General features: G+C 46.4%; 1 protein-coding gene across 2 annotated transcripts in view; it reads left to right on the forward strand.

Moving 5' to 3' along the window:
- Positions 1–22,471, forward strand: part of LOC147729785 (septin-4-like) — a 320,572-nt gene that overhangs the window by 158,864 nt on the left and 139,237 nt on the right. For both annotated transcript variants that reach the window (XM_086954688.1, XM_086954689.1), the window contains 2 exons: positions 20,677–20,770; positions 21,447–21,533. In XM_086954688.1, the coding sequence (XP_086810814.1) occupies positions 20,677–20,770; positions 21,447–21,533 (181 nt within the window). The remainder of the gene's footprint in view (positions 1–20,676; positions 20,771–21,446; positions 21,534–22,471) is intronic.

Here is a 22,471-nt window from a genome sequence, read left to right on the forward strand (position 1 = left end):
TAACGTCCTTCTGCTAAAGGAAATCTGTGCCGTGTCTGAGTAGACTAACTCCTGAAAGCAAATTCCTTTAAGTAGAGTGACATGCTTTACTCCCACCATGGTCATTGGAAGATTATTCCACAAGTGCATTTCAGTCAAAGGAGCCCAGCAGCATCTTACGCCAAGGCCTCCGTGGCATCTAATGGTCCATGTAAAGCACTACCTGTGGTACCCTAGCTACGATGCATGCATTCAGTTGCCATGGTACTGGATGATGCCACGGAGCAGGATTCCGGAGGAGAGAGTCAGTTAATGAGAGGAGGTTCATGTTGTGAGTTGTACCTGCTTGATTACCTAATAAACTTACTTCTAATCAACTCTTGGAAGAAGTCATCATTACAATTTGGCGACAATGGATGCGTGATACAAGCAGAGAATATGGACCCATGCTATTCATTTTAAAGGTAAAGATAATTTCCTGATTGATAGAGAAATGGATGTCTTACATTAAAAGGATCAGATCACAACTATATCTGCAAATTGGATTGAAAGAACCTCCCGCACTTAATTGTGAGTACCATGACTTTAAAATTTTTATTTGGAATAGAGGACATTTTGAAGAGGTACTTTTCTTCTACAGAGGCTAGGAGGTTCAGGTTGTGAGTTGTACCTGCTTGTTTACCTAATAAACTTACTTCTAATCAACTCTTAGACAAAGTCATCATTACACTACCCTATTGGCAGCTACCAACATGGTGAATAATTATAGTTATAGACATAAACACGTTGTATACAAAGAGGAAGCTAAAGGTCTTTATTTAGAGGCTGGTAGCTGCAGCCTTTGAAGGTAAGAGATGTAGGGCGGGGTAGCGATTTCAGTCAAGAACGAGGTAAAATTAATTATTTATTTATTTTTCTCTTGTGGTCGTCTGTCGAATCCCCCCCAACCCAACCCCACTGCCACACCGCTCTTACGTGTACAGGCTGCGGCTAGCAGCTGGTCTGTCTGTCCGCCAGGGCACTAGAGCGTTGTGCTCCGCTCCCATGGTGGAGGATGTTTAGAGATCTCCGCCAGGCAGCTTTAGCTCTATTCCTTCAGCAGAGCTGCTAAAGGCCCTGAACGCTTGCTGACCGGACACCATGTTGGGTTTTATGATGTTCAAGAGCAATCCCAAACCGGATGTTTATTTTTGCAAAAGTGAAATACCAATCTGCCTGGCATGTAGGGAGTTTAACCCATGCACTCACTCAGAGCATTCTTATATGACCGGAAAACCTTCAGGCTGGACAGAGTTCTCCAATATGTATATGTCAAGACACGTATGGAGAAGGTAAACCTCTCTCTCTCTCATGGGAAATAACTTTAAATGAAGCCTCAATAGAGGCTTGAATTAGGACTCAAACAAGGGGGACCTTTATCTCAAACCAGGCACCCATAAAGATAATCCATCTTGCAACTAGGCGAGGCTCTTGAAAAGCCAGGCTTTAAACTAAAGTTTTCTGTGGAGCAATATCTTTTAAGCTAGTGCACCTATGAGATTATCCAAGTCCTAAATAAATGCCCAGATGGGGGATTGCTAAATGATTGATGTGAAACAGACCTTAAACTAGAACATTTCTGGGTAGAGCAGTAACTTAAACTAGAGGTCTCCTGGGGTGAGTGTTTCTGTGGTGATCTGCGCTTTGAACTAGGGCACTTTTGATGAGAGGCATGACTTAAACTAGATCACTTCTGAGGCCAGCATCAACTTAAAACTTTGAGCAGTTAGAGAGAGAGACATGCTTTAGAGGGTTTCCATGGAGAACAACATATTAAGCTAAAGCACTCCAGGGAAAAGCTGTGCCTATCATGAATTTTATTAGTAAGCAGAGCATGTCTTTAAACTAAGAATCAATGATGCCTTAATTTGGGGGGTTGGCTGTTTGCCTTAATGTAGAGCACTTCTCATGAGAAAAATGCCTTAATCTTGAGCACTTCTGAGGAGCACAATGTCCTAAATGTAGGAAGGTGGAATCTGACTATACGGTTACACCAACTTTTTGCCTGGTGTTTTGCTGGTTTTCGACTTAGTTGGACTGAGATCCTGCTATTCAGGGCCCCAGTCTATCTGCTTTCTCTATAAAATGGAGTCCATGTACTTTAGATAAATACCAGATTGGCTACTGGGTCACCTTTGTGAGTCCCTTTATATGGTACCTTAGGTACCCATGGCATAGGTACCCCAGAGGCCTACCCGGGGCTGAAGCATGTATTATGCCACCCCTGGGAAGCCTTCCAAAATGGCACCACAGGTCTGCACTTGCAGCCTGGGTAAGGTGGTGTAAGCACCCCTTACTGAGATATAGTATACCTATATCTACCTTTACATATAGACACATATTAACCTATAAGTCACTCCTATGGCAGGCCTTGACAATCCTGAAGGCAGAGTGCTTGGTTTTGTGTGAGAGGGTGCCCTAGCATGAGCTGAGCCCCTCTGCAGCTTTCAGAAATATCTCCTTATAGCTGTTCTATGATATAGCCATACCATATACTCTTAAGTGCATTATAATACTGGCGGTTTGGCTTTATCAAAACATGTCAGTTTTGTTGTCAAACACTTTGGAATACTACCCCCCTGACAGTACACACAGTTAAAGTTAAACAGAGCCCCAGCATCACAAAATGGATGCTGCTGCCCTCCTGCTGCTGGACGAAACTCCGGCAGGGGAGGCCCGGACAATAGGTTTCTTGTCCAGGGAGGTGCTAGCACCTCCCCAGACAGGTTTTAGTGTATTGGGGCAAGGTGGGTTGCTTTCAGTGAATGCTTTTCAGACACTGCCTGGGGCACACAAGGTGCTCCATGCATTTGCCAGTTCAAACCAGTTGCTGGGGCACTCTGCCCCAGCTCTGGCGCGAAACTGGACAAAGGGGAAGGTGTGTAATCACCCCCTCCCCAGGTCCTCCCATAGGTTGGACCCTAGAGTTAGTCCAACCCCTAAACTTACTATAAGAATAGGAACCCAGTCCCTAGGACTTTATATTACCCTGGACGAACCTCTAAAGAAGAAATCCTCGACCTTCGACATTTAATTTCGACTGAAAGACTAAAGAATCTCCCTTGTGGTCAAGGAGTGACCTCCCTCTTCAAACAGGCACCAAAGAAACATCTTTGCCGGTCTGCATTTTCGAGGCTCCCTCCGGATTCCTAGACATCCTGCATTTTTGCAACTGCACCTACTTCCTGAGGTATCCCGAAATTGGGCATTGGGATATTTAAAGCCCCTGCACAAAGCACCTTTTGCACTGAAGTACAGAGGCCTGCACTCTACGAGTGACCCGTGAGTCCCCTTTCTTCGCCGCAGCTCGATGCTCCTTCGCGGTTCCCAGTCCGTTGGCTAGTGAGCTCCCATAAAGGCCAATCCTTTGTTTCTTGAGCTTTCCTATTTGCTCCAGACAAGCTCTGACTTCCCTTCAAAGGAGGAGTCCCTCAGACCTTGCTGGTCTGAACCGAAGCCAATCTTGTCATCTTGCGTGGGTTGCTTTTGCCAAGGCTTGTTGGGTCCAATCCAGATTCCGACACTGCAGCACTCGACATCCTTTGTGGAAAAGCTCAAATCCAGCTCCTGGTCATCGTCGACGCCTCCTGGTTCTCATGGCTGAAGAGTCAAGCTTCACCTGAAAAACCCGACATCGGCTGACATCTTCCTGTCGCCATCCTGTTCACTGGCTAGTGACCCAGACTCTGTCCCCTCTGCTTTCAGGTTCTTCACATCTCCGATCCACCCTTGGATCCACCGGGACACTTTTCCTCTGGTTGCCTGCAGCATTTCTTCGCAGCTCTCCATTGGAATCGACGAGGAAACCAGACACCAAAAGACACCTATGCACCCTGCTTCCCTGGGTGAGGTAACACAAGTACTCTGGTGCTCCCGTGGGTCTTGACTCTCGAAGTGTCCTAGTCTAAAAGGGTTCCATCGTAGTTCACCTCTAAGTGTCCTTATTCTTTAAAATTGTAAGTTGTTCATTCTCCATGGAAAGTCAATGGTGATTGGCGGCTGTGTTTAGACACTGCACGTGTCCCCCGTGGGTCTCCTGCGTCCCTACCTTGGGTGGTTCCTGGTTGCCCCAGCGGTTCTACAGGCCCTAGACCTGCTTTCTAACCCTCATGTGGTTCTTATACCACTATTTTAGTATATGGTTTGTGAGGCTCCTAGGGCATAACGTATACTGTGCAACTTATCGTATGCTAATTAAGTTCCGTGTATTGTACTTTTACCTCTGACCTCATAACGAGTCCAGAGGGGTTGTGTTTACAATAAATACATATATATTTGATATATACCTTGTGTGGTGTACTTTCATTTGATCATGCAAGAGATTATAGACTGGTTAAACAACTTGCTTAACTCACCTCTAAGTCTTAGCCTGAAGGCTGCTCTCCACAGCTATCACTAGGATAGCTTTCTATAAGGTTGACTTCAAACCTACCATCAATAAGGGTCGTTTGGACTGGTGCAAGGTGCCCACTAGAATAGTGGACATCATATGCCAGGCCAAATTCTCACACTAAATAAATATCAAAACAAAAAAGAGCTGCAATATACCTTGGAACAATAAGAGATGCCTTAATTCAGATCAGATCCGTGCAAAGCCATACCTTAAACTAGAGTACTTCTAAAGAGAGTCATTCATACATTATGCTAGGTTATTTCGGCAAAAAAAAAATATATATATATATATATATATATGTATATACATACACATATGTATATATCCTCTTTTAATGCAGTTTTATATAGCACAAACTAGATCCGAAGGTATGAAATCACTTTACATGCGCACCAGTTGCATTACAGATTGACACATTAATTTTTAGGCACAATAGATTCAATCAATCAATCATTTGTATAGCGCACTACTCACCTGCGAGTGTGTCAAGGCGCTAAGGGGGGGATCTGCTACTGTTCGAACAGCCAGGTCTTGAGAAGTCTCTTGAAGGTCAGCAGGTCCTGGGTCTGTCGCAGGGGGATGGGGAGGGTGTTCCATGTCTTGGCGGCGAGGTGGGAGAAAGATCTGCCGCCGGTGATCATTCAGTGAATGTGTGGGACGGTGGCGAGTGCGAGGTCAGCGGAGTGAAGCTTGAGGTTGGGAGTGTAGAAGGTGAGTCGTTTGTTGAGGTATGTTGGTCCGGCATTGTGGAGTGCTTTGTGAGCGTGGGTGAGGAGCTTGAAGGGGATCCTCTTGTTGACGGGCAGCCAGTGCAGGTGCCTCAGGTGGGTAGTGATGTGGCTATGGCGGGGAATGTCGAGGATGAGGCGTGCGGAGGCGTTCTGTATGTGTTGAAGTCTCTTCTGTAGTTTGGCCGTGGTTCCTGCGTAGAGGGCGTTGCCGTAGTCCAGCCTGCTGGTGATGAGAGCCTGGGTGACCGTCCTTGTGGTTCCGGTGGGGATCCATCTGTAGATCTTGCGAAGTATGCGGAGGGTGTTGAAGCAGGAGGAGGAGACGGCATTGACTTGCTGGGTCATTGACAGTGATGAGTCTAGGATGAACCCCAGGTTGCGTGCGTGGTCGGTGGGAGTTGGCGCAGCTCCCAGCAAGGCCAGAAACCAGGAGTCATCCCAGGTGGAGGGGGTGGAGCCGAGGATGATAAACTCCGTCTTATCCGAGTTCAGTTTCAGGCAACTGTTCTTCATCCATTCAGCGACAGCCTTCTTCCCTTCGTGGAAGTTGGTTTTGGCGGTGGCGGGGTCTTTGGTGAGGGAGAGGATTAGCTGGGTGCTGTCGGCGTATGAGATGATGTTGAGGTTGTGTGATTGGACGATGTTTGCCAGCGGTGTCATTTAGACGTTGAAAAGGGTCGGGCTGAGGGATGATCCATGGGTTACGCCACAGTAGATCTAGGTGGGTTTTGATCGGAAAGGAGGGAGGCAGACTCTCTGGGTTCTGATGGCGAGGAAGGAGGTGATCCAGTCCAGGGCGTTGTCGCGGATCCCTGCGTTGTGGAGGCGTGTGCATAGGTTGTGGTGGCAGACGGTGTCGAAGGAGTCCGAGAGGTCCAGGAGGATGAGGGCCACGGTTTCGCCCTTGTCCAGCAGGGTCCTGATGTCGTCGGTGGCGGCGAAGAGGGCGGTTTCGGTGCTATGGTTGCTGTGGAATCCAGACTGGGATGAGTCCAAGGTGTTGTTCTCTTTGTGGAAGCGGGTCAGTTGTCTGTTGACGATCTTCTCAATGACTTTCGCCGGGAACGGGAGCAGGGAGATGGGCCGGAAGTTCTAGAGGTCCTTTGGGTCTGCCTTGGGTTTCTTGAGTAGGGCGTTGATCTCTGCGTGTTTCCAGCGTTCCGGGAAGGTGGCGGTATCGAAGGAGCTGTTGAAGATCTTTCGGAGTTCGGGTGCGATGATGGAGCTCGCTTTGTTGATGATGTGATGAGGGCAGCGATCTGATGGTGAGCCAGAGTGGATGGTGTTCATGGTTTTGATGGTGTCTTCATCGTTGACATGGTTCCAGGAGAGCAAGAGGCCGTTGTGACTAGGGGGCTGTGAGTCTAAGGTGTCAGCGGCTGTCGGTGGGGGGTCTGAGTGTTGAAGCTGTCATGGATATCTATAATCTTGCGGTGAAGAAGGTGGCTAGAGAGTCGCTGAGGTCTTGTGATGGCGGGATGTCATTGGAGCTGGAGCTGGGGTTGGCTAGTTCCTTCATGATGTTGAAGAACCCTTTGCTGTTGTGTGCATCGTTGTTGATGCGTTCCATGAAGGAGGTGCTTTTGGCAGTTCAAATAAGTTGATGGTGCCTGCCGCTGGCGTTCTTGAGGGCTGCATGGTTGTCTGGTGTCTGTTTGTGGTGCTATTTCTTCTCGAGTCTTCGGCAGGTCTGCTTGGATGCCTGGATGTCGGTGGTGAACCAGATGGCCCTTCTGTCAGTGCGTCTATTTGAGGGTTTTTCGATCGGGGCGAGAGTGTTGGCGCAGTCATCGATCCATTGCCTGAGGTTGCGGGCAGCTATGCGGTGTGGTCGGTTGGTGGGTCTTGGGCAAGAGTGGTGATTAGCTGGTCTTCGGTGACCTTGTTCCAGCTGAGGTGGGGGATTGGTCGCGGGTGGTTGTGTGCGGTGTTTTTCTTGAAGGAGAAGTGGATGCAGCGGTGGTCGGTCCAGTGGAGTTCGGTGGTGTGGCTGAAGGTGACGTGGTTGCTGGTGGAAAAGATGGGGTCAAGCGTGTGTCTGGCGGAGTAGGTGGGTGTCAAGACGAGTTGTTTGAGTTCAAGGTTGGCGAGGTTGTCCAGCAGGGTGGTGGAGTTGTTGTCGTTGGCGTTTTCGAGGTGGAAGTTCAGGTCTCCAAGGAGGATGTAGTCTGTGGAGGCCACGGCGTACGAGCGGACAATGTCTGTGATGGAGTCGCTGAACTGTGGCCGAGGTCTGGGGGGTCTGTAGACAAGGGTCCCTCTGAGGGTATTGTTGGGATCGATGTGAATCTGGAAGTGCAGGTGTTCGACGGTGCTGAGGGTGTCGACAGGTGGAGCTGTGCTGTATGAGGAGGGACCTGCCTGGTGCTAGGTCAAGGCTAAGTGTTTTTCCCAGAATCACAGGATGTTTGAGCCTCCCGCCAGACTCAAACCTATTCCCCAACTACAAAGTCGGCCCCCTAGACGTTAAACCACACCCATTATACATTTACTGAAAAAGCCAAATGTTACAGGGGCATTATATTTAGAAAAGAGAATTTAAAAAACTTTTATTTTTTATTATTAGTTAGGCTCACATTTCACTCATACAAAATGAGTGAAATCCAACAGTTATAGTTACCTGAGCTAACTATAACTTATGCCCCCGCAATGCACTGCTTATGACCTCACATGCTAAATCACTCATGACAAGGTCAGTGATATCACTGTGAGAGTGTTGAAGTTAGACTAGTATACTAGTTGTACTACTAATGAGTGATACTATTTCTAACATGTGATCTGAGTGGCTGCGTGTCTGTATCTGTGTGTGAGTGGGTGTCTGAGTGACTGCATGAGTGTGTGAATGTGTGCATGAGTGGCTGCATGGGTGTGTGAATGTGTGCATGAGTGACTTATGGGTGACTGGGTTTCTGGCTAGCTCTGTGGGTGTGTGAATGATTGTGTGAGTGGTTGTATATGTGTGTGAGTGGGTGTTTGAGTAATTGTATGGGTATGTGAGTGGTTTTGTGGGGGTGTGACTGAGTATGTGAGTGGCTGTATGGGTGGGTATGTGGGTGGCTATGTGAGAGGCTGTGTGGGTGGGTGTGTCAGTGACTATGGAAGTGTGAGTGGCTAAGTGAGTGGCTGTATGGATGGCTGTATGAGTGGGTGCGTGACTGTATAGGTGATTGAGTGGGTCGCTGAATTGCTGTATGATTTAGTGACTAGGTGTGTAAGTGGGTGTAAGTAGGTGTATAGGTAAGTGAGTGGCTGTTTGAGTGGATGTTTGGTTAAGTGAGTTGGTGTATGAGTGGCTGTATTGGCGAGTGAGTGTCTGTGTAAATGGCTGTGTGGGTGAGTGAATAGATATGGGAGTGTTTGTATGGATGTGTGAATGGGTATGTAAGTGGTTGTGTGAGTGAGTGTGTGAGTGCTTGTATGGTTGAGTGAGTGGCTGTGTTGAAAGGCTGGATGGGTGATTGAGTTGCTGTGTGAGTGGCTGTGTAGGTCAATATGTCTGTGTGAGTAGTTGTATGGGTGTGCTAATGGCTCTATGGAGGGGTGAGTGGTTGTGTGAGTACTTGTATATGCATGTGAGTGGTTGTGTGGGTGTATGAGAGGAGGTTGTATAGGGATGTGACTGGGTGTGAGAGTGGTTATGTGGATGATGTCATCAGTGATGTCATTTGAAACGTCATCAGTGATGTCATCAGTGATGTCACTGACCATGTCATGAGTGATATATTATGTGAGGTCACAAGCAGTGCATTGCGGGAGCATAAGTTATAGTTGCTCAGGTAACTATTACCACTGCAGTTCACTGGTTTTGAACGAGTGAAATGTGTGCCTAACTATAACATCCCTGTAACCTTTCTTTTTTTCAGTGAATTTCTAAGGTTTTTTAAATTCTATTTCCTAACTTTACTGTCCCTGTAACCATTTTTTCAGTCAATTTCTTAGGGTTTTAAATCCTATTTCCTAACTATGACATCCCTGTAACCATTGGATTTTTCAGGCAATTCCCAAGTTTTTATATTTTATATATTCTAACTGTAACCTTTAAAAATCAGTGTGTTAAAGAGTGCAAGAGGGTCTCAGTGGGTGTGTGACTTAGTGTGCAATGGGTGTATGAGTGGGTGTGTGAGTTAATGGGTCTGGGAGTGCCTGCATAAGTGTCTCACTGGATGTGTGAGTGGTTGCATGAGTGAGTGAGTAAGTGAATGCATGAGTATCTAAGTGAGTGTCTGAGTGGATCTGTGAGTGGGTGCCTGAGTCTCTTAAGTGGGTCTGTGAGTGTCTGAGTTGGTCTGTGAGTGGGTGCCTGAGTCTCTGAGTGGGTCTGTGAGTGGGTGCATGAGTGTCTGAGGAGGTGTGTGAGTGGTTGTTTGAGTTTCTGAGTGGGTCTGTGAGTTGGTGTGTGAGTCTCTGTGTGGGGCTGTGAGTGGCATGCCTCATTTTAATGGGGACAGGGAGCCACTCGCCCCCCCCCCCCTCAACTGGCCCAAATTTGGCCTGGGGACTCAATCCCCCAGGGCACACCATTATTCAGTGGGGCAGGGGGGCCATGCACCTCCTCTCCTCGGGCCGATTTCAGCCCTGAGAACCCAATTCCCAAGCCACATTTGGATGGGGAAGGGGGGACCACAAAGCCCCCTCCCTGGGCCGATTTCGACCTGGATGACCCCATCCCTGGGGGCCCGGCCTCAATGTATATATATTGAAAAGGGGAAAAGGGCTGCATGGCCCCGCTTACCCAGCCAATTTCAATCCCAGGACCTCATGCCCTGGGGCCTGGACTTAATTTATTAATTAAAAAAGCAGAGGGGCCCTGGAACCACCCTCCCTGGGTCAATTTCGGCCGCCAAAGACCTCCTTCCCTGGGGCCCAGCCACAATGCAGTGGATGGGGCGTGTGCCGATTTCAGCCCTGGGGACCAGATCCTCGGGCCCCAGCCTTGTAACGCCTACCCAGGGGACCCAGTCACCAGCACCTAAATGCCCCTGCAGTCCCTGCGGGAGCCTGCATTGCTACTGCACGGAGGGAGCTGCTGGAAAGGTAGCTCCATCCATACTGGAGCAATTGTTTAATCCCTTTCTCCCCGCATGTGTGCAGGTAGAGAAAGAGATAAAACCTCAGTTTCCAGCAGGCGTGAGCACTTTGACAGCTCCCACCCGCTGGAACCGATGTGTGGGCACCCGAGGACATAGCAGGAGCCGGCCCTGGGGGGTGGCGGTACCCAGGGCCATATATTGAGGTTCCGTGAATTCTGAACCTGGGTCATAAAGATTATGGTTCCGTTACGATTTTGGTAACATCGAACCGTAAATAGTGAGGTCAGCAAGCATGCGTGTTTTCGTCATATTACACCGATGGATTCACTGTGTATTTGACGATTTCGTTCTGAACCATGGGTTCCATTTTGTGCATGGCAGCCATTTTGTAGTTGCCCTCACATAGGCTGATGACTTTAGCTGACTGCTGGATGACCTGGATGAACTGACCCTGTTGCCTGAAGCTGACCTTGTTAGACCAGTTTCTTGCCCAGTAGCTGATCAAGATTAGGATCAAAGAGCAGGACATTGTTGAGTTTATTGTACACGCACACACCCCTTTATCTTGCTCCTATCTGTTTCTGTTCCTTCTTTATGGTCTATTTATGATGTGGGCTGCGGGGCCTTTTATTATGGGTTTTGTCCAGCTTGTCTAAAGAAGAATGTTTATCTTGGGTTTGTTTGATTATTAATTATGGGCTGGACAACTGAAATGTGGGTTTGTCATCATGCAATGCTTTGGTCGTGTATACATGGGACTGGTCAAACTGTAAATAAGGAATGTTGGGTTTTTTGCATGCTTGCAAAAGCTAGGACTGCTCCTTACTTTTGTGCTGAGTCATGTAACCCTAAAACATATAAAAGGCCTCTGTCCTCTGTATTCCTCAGACTACCTCATTCAGTTACTACGGTTTCTGTGTGACGTGGCCTCATTTATTAAAATTTAATAAAGATGTCTTTTCATATTTCTGCTTCTGTGCCAAGTTCTTTATTGATATTAGGAAGACCCCTTAGAATGGAGATTTTGAATTTCCTCAATATGCTCCAGGAGGGTGGCCACACAGCCCCCCTTCTTCTGTTTGCTTGGGTGGCCCCTGGGGAGGTGTTGGTTGCCAGGGTGTGGGAGGGGCAGCACCTCCCCCACTCCATATTTAAGTTTTTTCCGAGGAGCTGGTGGTCCTTGGGCTCGGGAGGGTCTGCAAACCCCTTTATTCAATTTATTTATAGCCCCTGGGAGGTAATGGTCCCCCGGGCTTGGGGGTCTGCACACCCCTCCATAAGCATTTTATTTGTAGCTCCGGGGAGTCGGTGGCACATTGGCTCAGTGGGGATCCACGAGGGCCCCTATATAATTTTTTATTTGTAGCCCCTAGTAGGTGGTGGGCTCCTGGAGCCTGGCAGGTCCATGCGGCACCCAGCTAACTATTTAAATTAGCCGTGGGAGGTGGTGGTCTCCGGGGCATTCTTTAGCCCTTGGAGGGGGCTCCTGCAAACCCTCCATTTTTTTATTAAACCTTGCATGCCCACTCAAATAAAACCGAAATCCTTTTATGCTGTGCGAGGGAGACCCCAATACCGAGGCTTGGCGGTCACAGTATTCCTACCCTGCCCCCTTTTCTTTTTTTTTAATTTTTAGTGTGAAAGCCAAGTCCCAAGATGACTGCCAACACTTCCGGTTGAAGTGTTGGAACCCAATTAGAACTCTGCATTTCCCTGCACAAGCTTGGTATTTTTATTCATAAATTAGCCGCGATCGCAGATATACAAATATAGATTTCCTTAACTTCTCAAAAACTACTGAACGGATTTAGAGAGAAAGAGAAGGGGTTGCATCTAATATGATCTGGTATTGCCATTGAGGGTTTCTGATAACATCCTACTTATGGGTGGTAGGTCGGTGGTGTCCTGAATGGATCGAGTCCAAAGGATCTGATCCTTCAGGAGCAAGAGCCCGCACCCACCTCGAGGGTTAGCGGCAAGAAACATGTTGACCTTCACTAACACCAAGAGCTAACGTAGGGGCATATTACCAAGCAATAGCGATAATTATCGCTATTGCTTGGTTAGAGACAAAAATTTACCGCTGAGCTGCGGCGATCTTTACCGCAAATAAACCTTGGTATTACCAAGGTTTATCGCAAATGCAATAAAAATCGCCGCATTGCATGAATATCGCTGAAAGGTCAGCGATATTCATGCATTACCGAGCTAATGCTCTTAGCCATGTTATCCACCTCCCATTGGATAACATGGCTAAGAACTGCTCAGGGCAGGTGTTAGCTTTTGGAGATATTCGCGCTTAGAGCGAATATTTCCAAAAGTTGGTAATAGGAGATAGCGATGTTAGCGACTGTTTTCATTCGCTAACATCTTAGCACGCCCACTTTGCATGTCATTAGTGATAAATATCACTGACATGCAAAGTGGGGCCCAAGATGATCGCTATCTCCTACTAGCTGTCGCTAACTGGTGTTAGCGACATCTAGGTAATAGGGAGATAATTTTATCTCCGCTTTCTTGGCTTTTAAAGCCAAAAAAGCAGAGATAAACCCCCTTGATAATATGCCCCGTGGTCCATTATAACCACTGCAGCCCACACTTGTTTTTAATGTAATGTAGGTTTCTAAATAACTAATAAAATCTCCTTTATGTATCCATAGAGTTAGTTTTAAGCACCCTTCACCACTCTACTCACATACCTGACCCTCACTACAACACCCACACTTCACAGACGGCAAAGAGCCCCCTAGTGGGGCCCCTTGGACATTGCAGCGCTGGCAGAAATGAGGAGCTGTCCGATGATGAAGCATGACACCCCTCGGGGTGTGTGAGGGCTCTTGCTCCTGAAGGATCAGATCCTTTGGACTCGATCCATTCAGGACACCACCGACCTACCCACCTTTAGGAACTGCACACCTTTCTGTTTCTTAGTCTAACCCAGAGACGTGTGTGCTGGACCTTCATTAGCCCTTTGTCCCCCCTTTTGTTTTTAACATCCTACTTACACCACAAGGCGGAAGACTAAGTGGTTTGTAAATGTCACCAGAACATCAAGTTGGCAGTATTGGGCAACATTTATTAACATTATTGAGTGTGGACTATGTCGCCACTCCCCTCCCCCAACGATTGTAATAAAAAGCATTTTATATTCAGTGCAGCTACATGTAAGGTTTATGCCATGGTATATTTCCATGTGTACTAGTTCTACCAAAAGGTATTGAACCAAAACCTGAATGCAAGAGGTCACATATGTGCAGATCCCATGACTATTAAGAGGGGTTATTACCTGTGTAAAGCAAGGGTTGCATGCAATGTGTGAGGCAGTAAAATGTGTTTTACTCTTGTCAATCTTGCTTTACTCCAGTGTGGCGTTTGCACTGCAGTAGTAAAGGTGTGACTGTGTCTTTATTAATACAGTATTGGGATACATTAATTTCACCTCAGTGGCATAAACAACCCTATATATGAAAACTTGTAGCTGTGTAGCCACCGCACCCAAGTGCTCTGTCTTCAGTGGTGTGTGCTGGAGGTCTGTGCTGGTGGTGGAGGGGAGCAGAACAATGAATGGGTGTGTTAAATTGATGGCTAGGCCTAGTTGTCCTGATAAAAATCAAATAATGCCCCTGGCGTGCTGCATTTTATTAGACATGATGCACATTATTGACTCAGCTGTTCAAACAGGGAGTTGATTCTGATTCTGATGTATTGATGTGGCTTTTGGTAAGTGGATGGATCTGTGAGTGCCCTGGGCTGCGCCTGCACAGAGTGATGTCTCATCGTTTTAAAGGTCTTCAGTGGGGAGGGGAAGGGGGGTGGGGAGGAGGGAGCATGTGTCTAGAATGGCTCGGATGTGTTATTAGAGGGACACTAGTGCGTTTTTTTCAGTGGAATATCATTTATCAATGTAGTTTGCTTGTTGAATGATATAATAATTAATTAAGCACTATTTTTGCAGGACGAATTGAAAGTAATCACACCTAATATGCACAATAAAGGAGATGGCCAACATTTGAAATCATAATAGTGTTTCACCACAATCCAACCAAAGTCTAAAGGAAACATCTACAGATCAGTTGCCTTTTTCATGGCATCCTTAAAAAGGTCATTTTCTAGGTGACTGGTGAAGACAGAGTGTGGGTTCTGTCCTACAACTCCATACTATGCAGGAAAGCAGGAACATGATGACAGGGCTCGGGCTCCTCACTTCACACAAAAGATTTGTCAGACTCTAGTTAATCATTTCAGAATCTACCAACCAATCAAGAAACAGCATCTAACAGTTTTGTGTCAGATAACACTTGTCCGCAGTGTTTGATATTGCCGATTGTTGTGTAACGTTGATGATTCTCCTCAATATGGCTGCTTCAAAGGCAATGCTTGACCTCAATATATATAAGGGGGCGGTTGGGGTGATGTTTTGTTAGATCTTATTGGTCGAAGATGGCTTTGTGATTTGATGTGATTCTTCTTTTGGTCATGCTGTACTTGGCATGGTTCTTTTGGTTTTGGTGATGTGCTTAGATACACCTTCCCTCAAGTGATAATATGCTTCAATATGTTTTTTTTGTTGAAAATGTTTGTCTTACTAAGCTGATGGCGAGGAAGATAAATAGTAAAAAGCTATTGTGATGAGCATGGTGATATGATTTAGTAACACGTTTCTTAAAGATGATGTAGATGTAATATTTGATAGAATTTGTTGGAAAGAGTCTTCACGTCTAGCCAGGACTCACAAAATATGCGTGTCGTCCACCTCAGTTTTGTAAGACATTCCTCTCATTTGGAATGTGAGGTACATCTTAAAAATAGAGGGCGATTGTCTTGGTAGGCATGCCTTGCCTTCCATTTGGGTCTTTCCAGCTAGAAAAGAAGGGAGCAGTGTTATAGTGATGCCGTAAAGACCCCTCTATGCTGCTGAAAGATCAAGACGAGTTAAGGTGCCAAGACGGCCACTTTCAGACGCTATCTTCAGGTCATTCAGCAAATCAGCCATGAGCCTCCGCTCCATGTAGGATAAGATCTGTGCTGTGCTGGTGTGCGCAGACTCAGCTCCTCTTGTAAATTGATGCCACGTTTTGATGGGATGCCACTATTGTTCACTAACATATGCTTGTATTCATATTTTCTACTGTGGAAGATGCCTTACATATGACTTGTTACAGATAAAGTCACACGTATACTTGGTTCTTTTGTTGAGGTCAATGTAATGCTTCCACATGGGTTTTTTGTTAATGATGATATCACACCTTGATGCATCTCCCTGTTGAGCAGGATGTAACACTTTGATGCAATCACTGTGTCTGAATATACGTCACCTGACATTCAGCTTTATATCGACATCTTGTCTCCCAAAGATATTACCCTGTGCTCTCCTGGTGCATACCATGCTGTCATGTGTTTCTTTTTAGTACATCATCCTGTGGTCCCCACTGAAGACTATCTTGTGGTGCTGCTTCACAATAGTCTGTGCTCCACTGATGCCTGTCATCCTGTGCCCCTGATGCCTTTTGTTCTATGTATATTGGTCCCTCCATGGTTGTTAGTCTGCACTGTACCTCTACGGTGCCACCACACGAAAGCCAAAGCTATTGTCTTGGTCAATACTTGCAATAGTTTGTGCTTCTGTAGTTATGATGACTGGATTACTGTGTTCAATGAACTACATAAATAAATGAGTCCACATACATCTTTCTACCATATTACATGGAGTCACCCACCAGGAGGCTTTCCTTGTAGCAAGCACCTAAAACATGAGTGAGCTTTCCAGACCCCTTTGTTTATTTATTGCAGATAGAGGTCCTCCTCGTGGGAGTGTGCCTTATGACATGCTCCCACAAACAGATTCTACTTCAAGTATGGATGTGTGCTCCAGAATATGCTGCAAACTATTTAAAGCAAAATCTGTCAAACAGTCTGAATACAAACTCACTGTTTGCAGGATCTTGCTCTACTCACAGCCTCATCCGGCTGGGATAGAAGGTCCCAGGTCTGAAATGAATACATACAAGCAGGCCCTCTCAAACTATGCACATATGGTCAGACTGGCCTCCCTGCAGCTGAAAGGAACTCAAAGCACTCCTCTTCAGGCACCACCGTATGGTCCCTGTCGCCCATTCGCTTTCGAAGGGACATCTTCTGCTTATGAAGCACCAAGGAACTCACCCAAAGGCTGGAAGACCTCCTCCTTCTGAAGCTCAAATAGAGACTCTCAAACGTGTACCCATGCGACTCTCTCCCCAGGGCTCATAGTTCTACCTATCGAGGAATGTTCACTCTCCAGAAATATCCCCAATTAAAATAAAATATATTTTTGCTTTGCTTTGAACCTGCTCTTCTTTTAATATGGAGCTTCTGTTATGGAGAACATCACGCTTTCATACGGCTCGGCTTTTCATGACGAGGTCGCAACCCTTCTTATACCCTGTTTTAGAGGCCTTGGGGCAGGCAGGGGCTAATGGGCCACAACTGTAGGGTTTGAGGCCTTTCACCTCTGCTGTTTCAGTGCCAGCCCTCCTATGTCTCTACAAACTGGGATTAGTACAACTCTTTTTGCACTTGACTCTCAGTGATATCATGGAGGATTAGTCACAGACTTCTCGGGGAGGTGATGTGGGGGTTACTCAGGCTGAAGAATCAATCCCACCTCCAATAAAATAAATGTCCAGTCCAGTTCATCTCTTTTTATGAAAAGAAAAGTTATTTCATTACACAACAAAATTTAAGGCCACTACACATTCAATTATGCATGAATACTCGATTTCTAGGTGCGGGGCTTGGTGCTCCTAGGATCTCCACTGATTGGACCGTCACCTGTTTCTGGTGGCTTTTCCCCTCTGGTACTGGGTCGTCCCCCTTGTATCAGGTAAACTGGTGCATGCGGTTTGTGCTTCATCCCCTTGTATCTAGGTTAGCACACAGTCCCCAGGACCTAGGCCTGATCAGTCTCTCACCAAGTTCAGTTTAGTAACTCTGGGCCACAGTCCAGGAGAGGTGCAAGGCCGCATTCACTCTTCCCACAGCAGCAGGGTCTCATCAGCGGCAGGCATGAGCCTTCTGATAGCATGCAGCAGTCCTCTTCTGGTTGCGTGGCAGCCAGCCACTCAGCGCGTCTCTTCCAGGGTCACAACACGAGCAATGGCTTCTGACAGTGGCTCTCTTCTGGGTGGCAGCTGCAGATCTCGGCTTGTTGTGGCCCTCTGGTGAGTACTTGGTGATTCTTCTTGGGCGTGCCGGCCACTCGCAAGCTGATGATGGTTCTTTGGCACAGGGGGCACTAGCTCGACACACATTGCATCAAAGCGACGACCTTGAATATTAATGTGGTACCTCCCCAGCGTATCTCTATGTTCATTTAGCCCTCAGGAATGGTCTCAATCCACTTGGCAGTATCACAGTCACTTAGTCCCCTTACATCAGGTCTTGTCTCCACCCAATGACAGACTTATTTATTTATTTATTTTTGTGTTTTATAGAGCGCAAACTTGACCCGTGAAGGTATCAAAGCGCTTTACATGGTACTATACAGTGATACAAACAAAAGGTTTAAAGTGCAGAATATACAAGATCAACATGTAGGGTTACAATCACTAAGAAAGTCTGTAATAGCACAAGGACCCATATGATCTCGGCGTGAGGAGTTGGTGATCTGGGAAATTCTGGGACATTGTTGAAGCCCCGCAGTCCACTTACGGTACATGAGCCCCCAGCAGGAGCCTATCCAAGCCACTGTCAGGCTCACCACATAGGCCCAACCCTTCAGGAACCAGGTCGTTCTGAAAGGTATTTGTCAGGACGATCACACTGCTTGACCCAGCAGTATAGAAGTTCCTTCAGCATTCTTGCTTCATGAGTTTCTGTTGGAAACATCCTACACTAAGGTCAATTACAACTCTCCATTCTGTGATCCTCTCCTCCTGCAGTGTTGGTGCTTCCTTCCCTTGCTCACAAGCAGGATATCGTGGCACTCAGGAACATCAGTAATTCCTCCTTTAGATCATACCCCAAGTGTTTTTCCTTCACCTCCGAGGAGTCGACTGTTAGTGCAACATCAACTCTTGGTTGATTCGTAGTCCCTGAGTACTCTGCAGAGTACGTCCTCCTCAGTAATAGAGACCACAACAATGAACAACAATGGCTCTTGAGCTCTCATCTTTATACTGCTTTTGCAGCCGGTGGATGTTTATTTCAGGTCTGTTCCTTGTAACCAGGTTGGAGCAGTTTCCTTTTGATGTGTCCTGGCCAGGCCAATTTCCATTCTTGACCTCTATCTACAAGGATGCTCTGCATAGCAGCACAGTCTCTAGGTGGAGTACCCACCACAAAAGTACAAAGAGCGGTTTTTGATCCCTCCTCACAGAAATCAGGAAGAGAAACAAGAATCTAGGCTCCTATAAAGGACTTCTGTCCCTATCAACAGACACTGCAGGCCTCACACTTTACCCCCTGCCATCCACCATATGCCAGCAGTAATGAGAGTAATTTCCAGACCCATGTTCCAGAAAGGGTCCTGGCACTTCTAAGGGAAGCCTGTCTCCTCTTTCCTCACCAAAGTCTCTATAGTGTCTGGTGCTCCCACAAGGAGATGCTAGAATTACACAAAACACACACAAGATGAAGGACGGAGCGCTGAAACTTTTCAGACACTCACTCCCAGTCACAATTAGATCTGGGTGGAATATATCATCATTCTTTAGCTCACTTCTCCACCCCAGTTCAGACCCAACCATATGCAAATTAGTCTTGACACTCACAGGAACAGTCCAGCCCAAACTACAAAGCCAGGTCTTCCCTGAACCGGAAGCAAGCATCCTGGGACCAGTTTTGTGGTAACACCCCTTATCAGCCATGCAAGCCTGAATCCAGTGGCAAATTGAGCAAGCTACCCACGTCTGGGCATACCCTGCTAACTTAGAGTGAATAAAACAAAGAGAAGAAGATGATGGATGGAGCGCCAAAACTTCTCAGACTCTCACCCCCAGTCACTATTAGATCTGGCTTGAATCCATCTTCGTTCTTTAGCTCACTTTGACACCACAGTTCAGACCAAGCTGTATTGACCCTGTTCCTCATGGGAACAGTCCAGTCTGAACTACCAAGCCAGGTCTTCCCTGGACTGGAAACAAGCATCCTGGGACCAGTATTGAGGGAAACACACCTCATCAGCCAGGCTAGCTTGAATTCAGTGGCAAAGTAAACAACAGACCCATGTCTGTGCATACCCTGCCAACTTGCTTGCTGCTTGAACCTGATCCAGTTTGGGCTGGACTGTTCCCATGAGGAACAGGGTCAAGACTGATTTGCATATGGCTGGGTTCAAACTGGGGTGGCGTGGTGAGCAAAAGAGGCATGACCACAATCAAAAAAATAGGATCACAGTTAGGCAGTTTGTGCACACAGGGCAGGGCATTCCCAACATCTTCTATTAATGGGGATGGTGACAGTATGCTTGATGGTTTGATGTATCTCCTCTGTCGACAATGATGCCAGGGTTTGATCTTCTGATCATGAAGATGCCACACCTTGAGACTGCTCTTCTGTTAAAACGATGGTGATGTCATTTGTTTGTACAATTTTTACATTTTAATAAGGTTATGCTTTCATGTGACTCTTATTTTTAGAATGATGTCATGCTTTGGAATGATTCTTCCATTAATGATGATGTCACACTTTGATGCAGCACTTGTGCTAAATATGACAGTGATGATGTGACACTTTGATGCAGCACTGCTAAACATGATACCACTCTACTTTTGATGATGATGTCATTCGTTGATATGCTTCCTCTGTTTAGGATGATGCTTTGTTTGGGTTTTATTCTTCTGTTCATGGTGTAATCCACACATTTATACAGCTCTTCCATCGTCAATAAAGCATGACCTCATTTTGATAAAAAAGGATACACCTCTTCAGTTGATGATTTAGTCATGCTTTGACATGACCTCTTCATCTGAGATGATGCCATGGTTTGGTTTCACTCTTCCATTGAATATGTCAGTAAATGTTAACTAGCTGAGTGTTGTGTTACTCTGCTGGCTGCTGAGCCCACTGTGATTGTTTTACTGGGCCCTTGAGTCATGTAACTCTTTTGATGATAGTGGGAGGACTCTGAAGGGGCTAATCTGATGCAGAAAACATTCTGCTACCACTCCCTCTTCCTTTGACATGATCACATGTTTAATGCAACTTTGAAGGTGCTACTATCAGTAATGATTGGTGCTGTTATTAGATGGTTGCATTAAGAATCAAGTTAATATATATGTCTATGTTGGGAATTATGTTTAATAGGAATTTCCTTGGCAGCACATGCAGTGCTTTCAGCAGCGCTGGTTCTGTCTAAGAAGTTAATGGGGCAGGATGGACACAGATTCAGCATGTACATGACTGCTGAGGCAATGTCTGTTGGGTTGGATCTGTGGGGGTCTGGTACTTTGTTCATTGTTTAAAGCCTCTCTGGTCACCCTGCTGTTTCTTTGGTCACCCTACTGTTCCTTTGCTGTCTCTGCAGGATTTTAGAGAATATGTCGGCTTTGCCACTCTTCCTAACCAGGTTCATCGAAAATCTGTCAAGAAAGGGTTTGAGTTCACCGTCATGGTGGCCGGTAAGTGTAAGCGACACTGTAAGTCCTCTGCTGTGCATTTGTTCACAGATCTGGCAGGAGCAACATCTTTACTTGCCTATTCCCTTGCAGGAGTGAAAGTGTGATTGATCCTCTGTGTTAGCTTTTAAGGCCCTTATCCCAAGTGATCTTCTGTTCTTTGCTTAATCATGTAGCTGCTACTTGCTGCACTCTAACCACCCCATCAATACCCTGGCTTCCCACTTCGACTGTTTGCCTTGATGCCAATGTTGGTCACCTCTGGTTCTTTCAACAAAGTCCTGATTGCACTACTTGGTCAATTACAGCAGAGGTCCTACTGAGACCGTTGGGTCTTCCACACAATTCGTCTTCTGCTCACTTGTTTAGGGCCAAGAAAAGTGCTCAGGTAGATCCCAGTCAATTCATGGGTTCAACGTTCGTCCCAAATGCCCCATCCCCTAATACGGTCCAATGCCTACACCAAGTATATCAGTGTTTGACTGTCCATATTAATCACTAATCACGCAGTAACCGTCCATCGCTTACTACCAATTATTTTCATTTCTTCTTATTCTCCTTTTTTGTCTTCCTTCATACTCTTTCCTTCCACTCTTTACCCCATCTATTCTTGATTTTGGATTGCCTTTTTCTACTACCTTTCTGTAGGCACAGCTGATTTTGTCTTTGCTTCCTGCAGGCGAATCCGGGCTGGGAAAGTCCACGCTGGTGAACAGTCTCTTTCTCACTGACCTGTACCAAGACCGAATATTCTTGAATGCAGAAGGTATGAATAGAGTGAGCACCATCGGGTCACCAGCAGACCTGTAGCGATATGGTCTTAAAGCTCATACCAATATTTGTAATGTATTAGAAATATCACCAAGTGCAAGCTTCCTAGGTTCGTCTTGAATTGGATGAAAAAGACTAACTGAGATAATAGGAAAGGTTATTGCCGTGTCAGGCCATCTCACCCCGTAAGATTTAGCAGCACCTGGCATGCAGCAGCGAGACTAGCACTTTTTTCATTTAGGATGTTATTCACTGTTTGCGTCATTTCTGCTCCCTTTCATTGTTCTACATCTGAAACAGACACTTTGTCGGCTCCTTGTACTCAAGAGACACATTGAAGCCTGCTCCAAGATCTCACAGATTGCCTGTCCCTGTCTGGTTGCTGTCTGTGGCTCAAAAGCTTATGCCTGTGTACTCCCTCATGCTAAGGGTTATTTAATCTGTAATAACAATCATTGGCTCCATTAGAAGGGGATTTGACCTGCCTACCCCCTCTTCATCTGACACCATGTCAGGGGCCACAGTTTCACAGACAAAGCCCTTTCTCAGTGCGTTGAAAATGCTTGATTTCTTGAGCATTTTCTGATTCTGTAACCTTGTTATTATGTACCGCCAGCTTTCATTCTGGTCTGGTCAAGAGTTAGAGTTTGGTGGAGCGGGAGTACCCGCTTAAAACCAGGGTGCTCCCAACCCACTAAACCTGATATTCCTTTTCTTTGGTGAAAGTGCCAAGTTGACACTCGAACAGCCTCCTCTGGCTCCACCAGTGTAAACTTCTGACCTGACGGGTCATCTTCCAAGGGGCGGACAAGGTATAGTAATGGTCATAATGCCCTATTGAGGGTAGAGCAATCAGTACTCATTTTTCCTGCCTGTGTTGACAAAACCTGAAAATGCAAGCACGGAAAATATTAAATGGCACCCACGTGCAAT

Source organism: Lissotriton vulgaris, chromosome 2_1 (assembly GCF_964263255.1).
Source record: "Lissotriton vulgaris chromosome 2_1, aLisVul1.2, whole genome shotgun sequence".
Taxonomy (NCBI): domain Eukaryota; kingdom Metazoa; phylum Chordata; class Amphibia; order Caudata; family Salamandridae; genus Lissotriton; species Lissotriton vulgaris.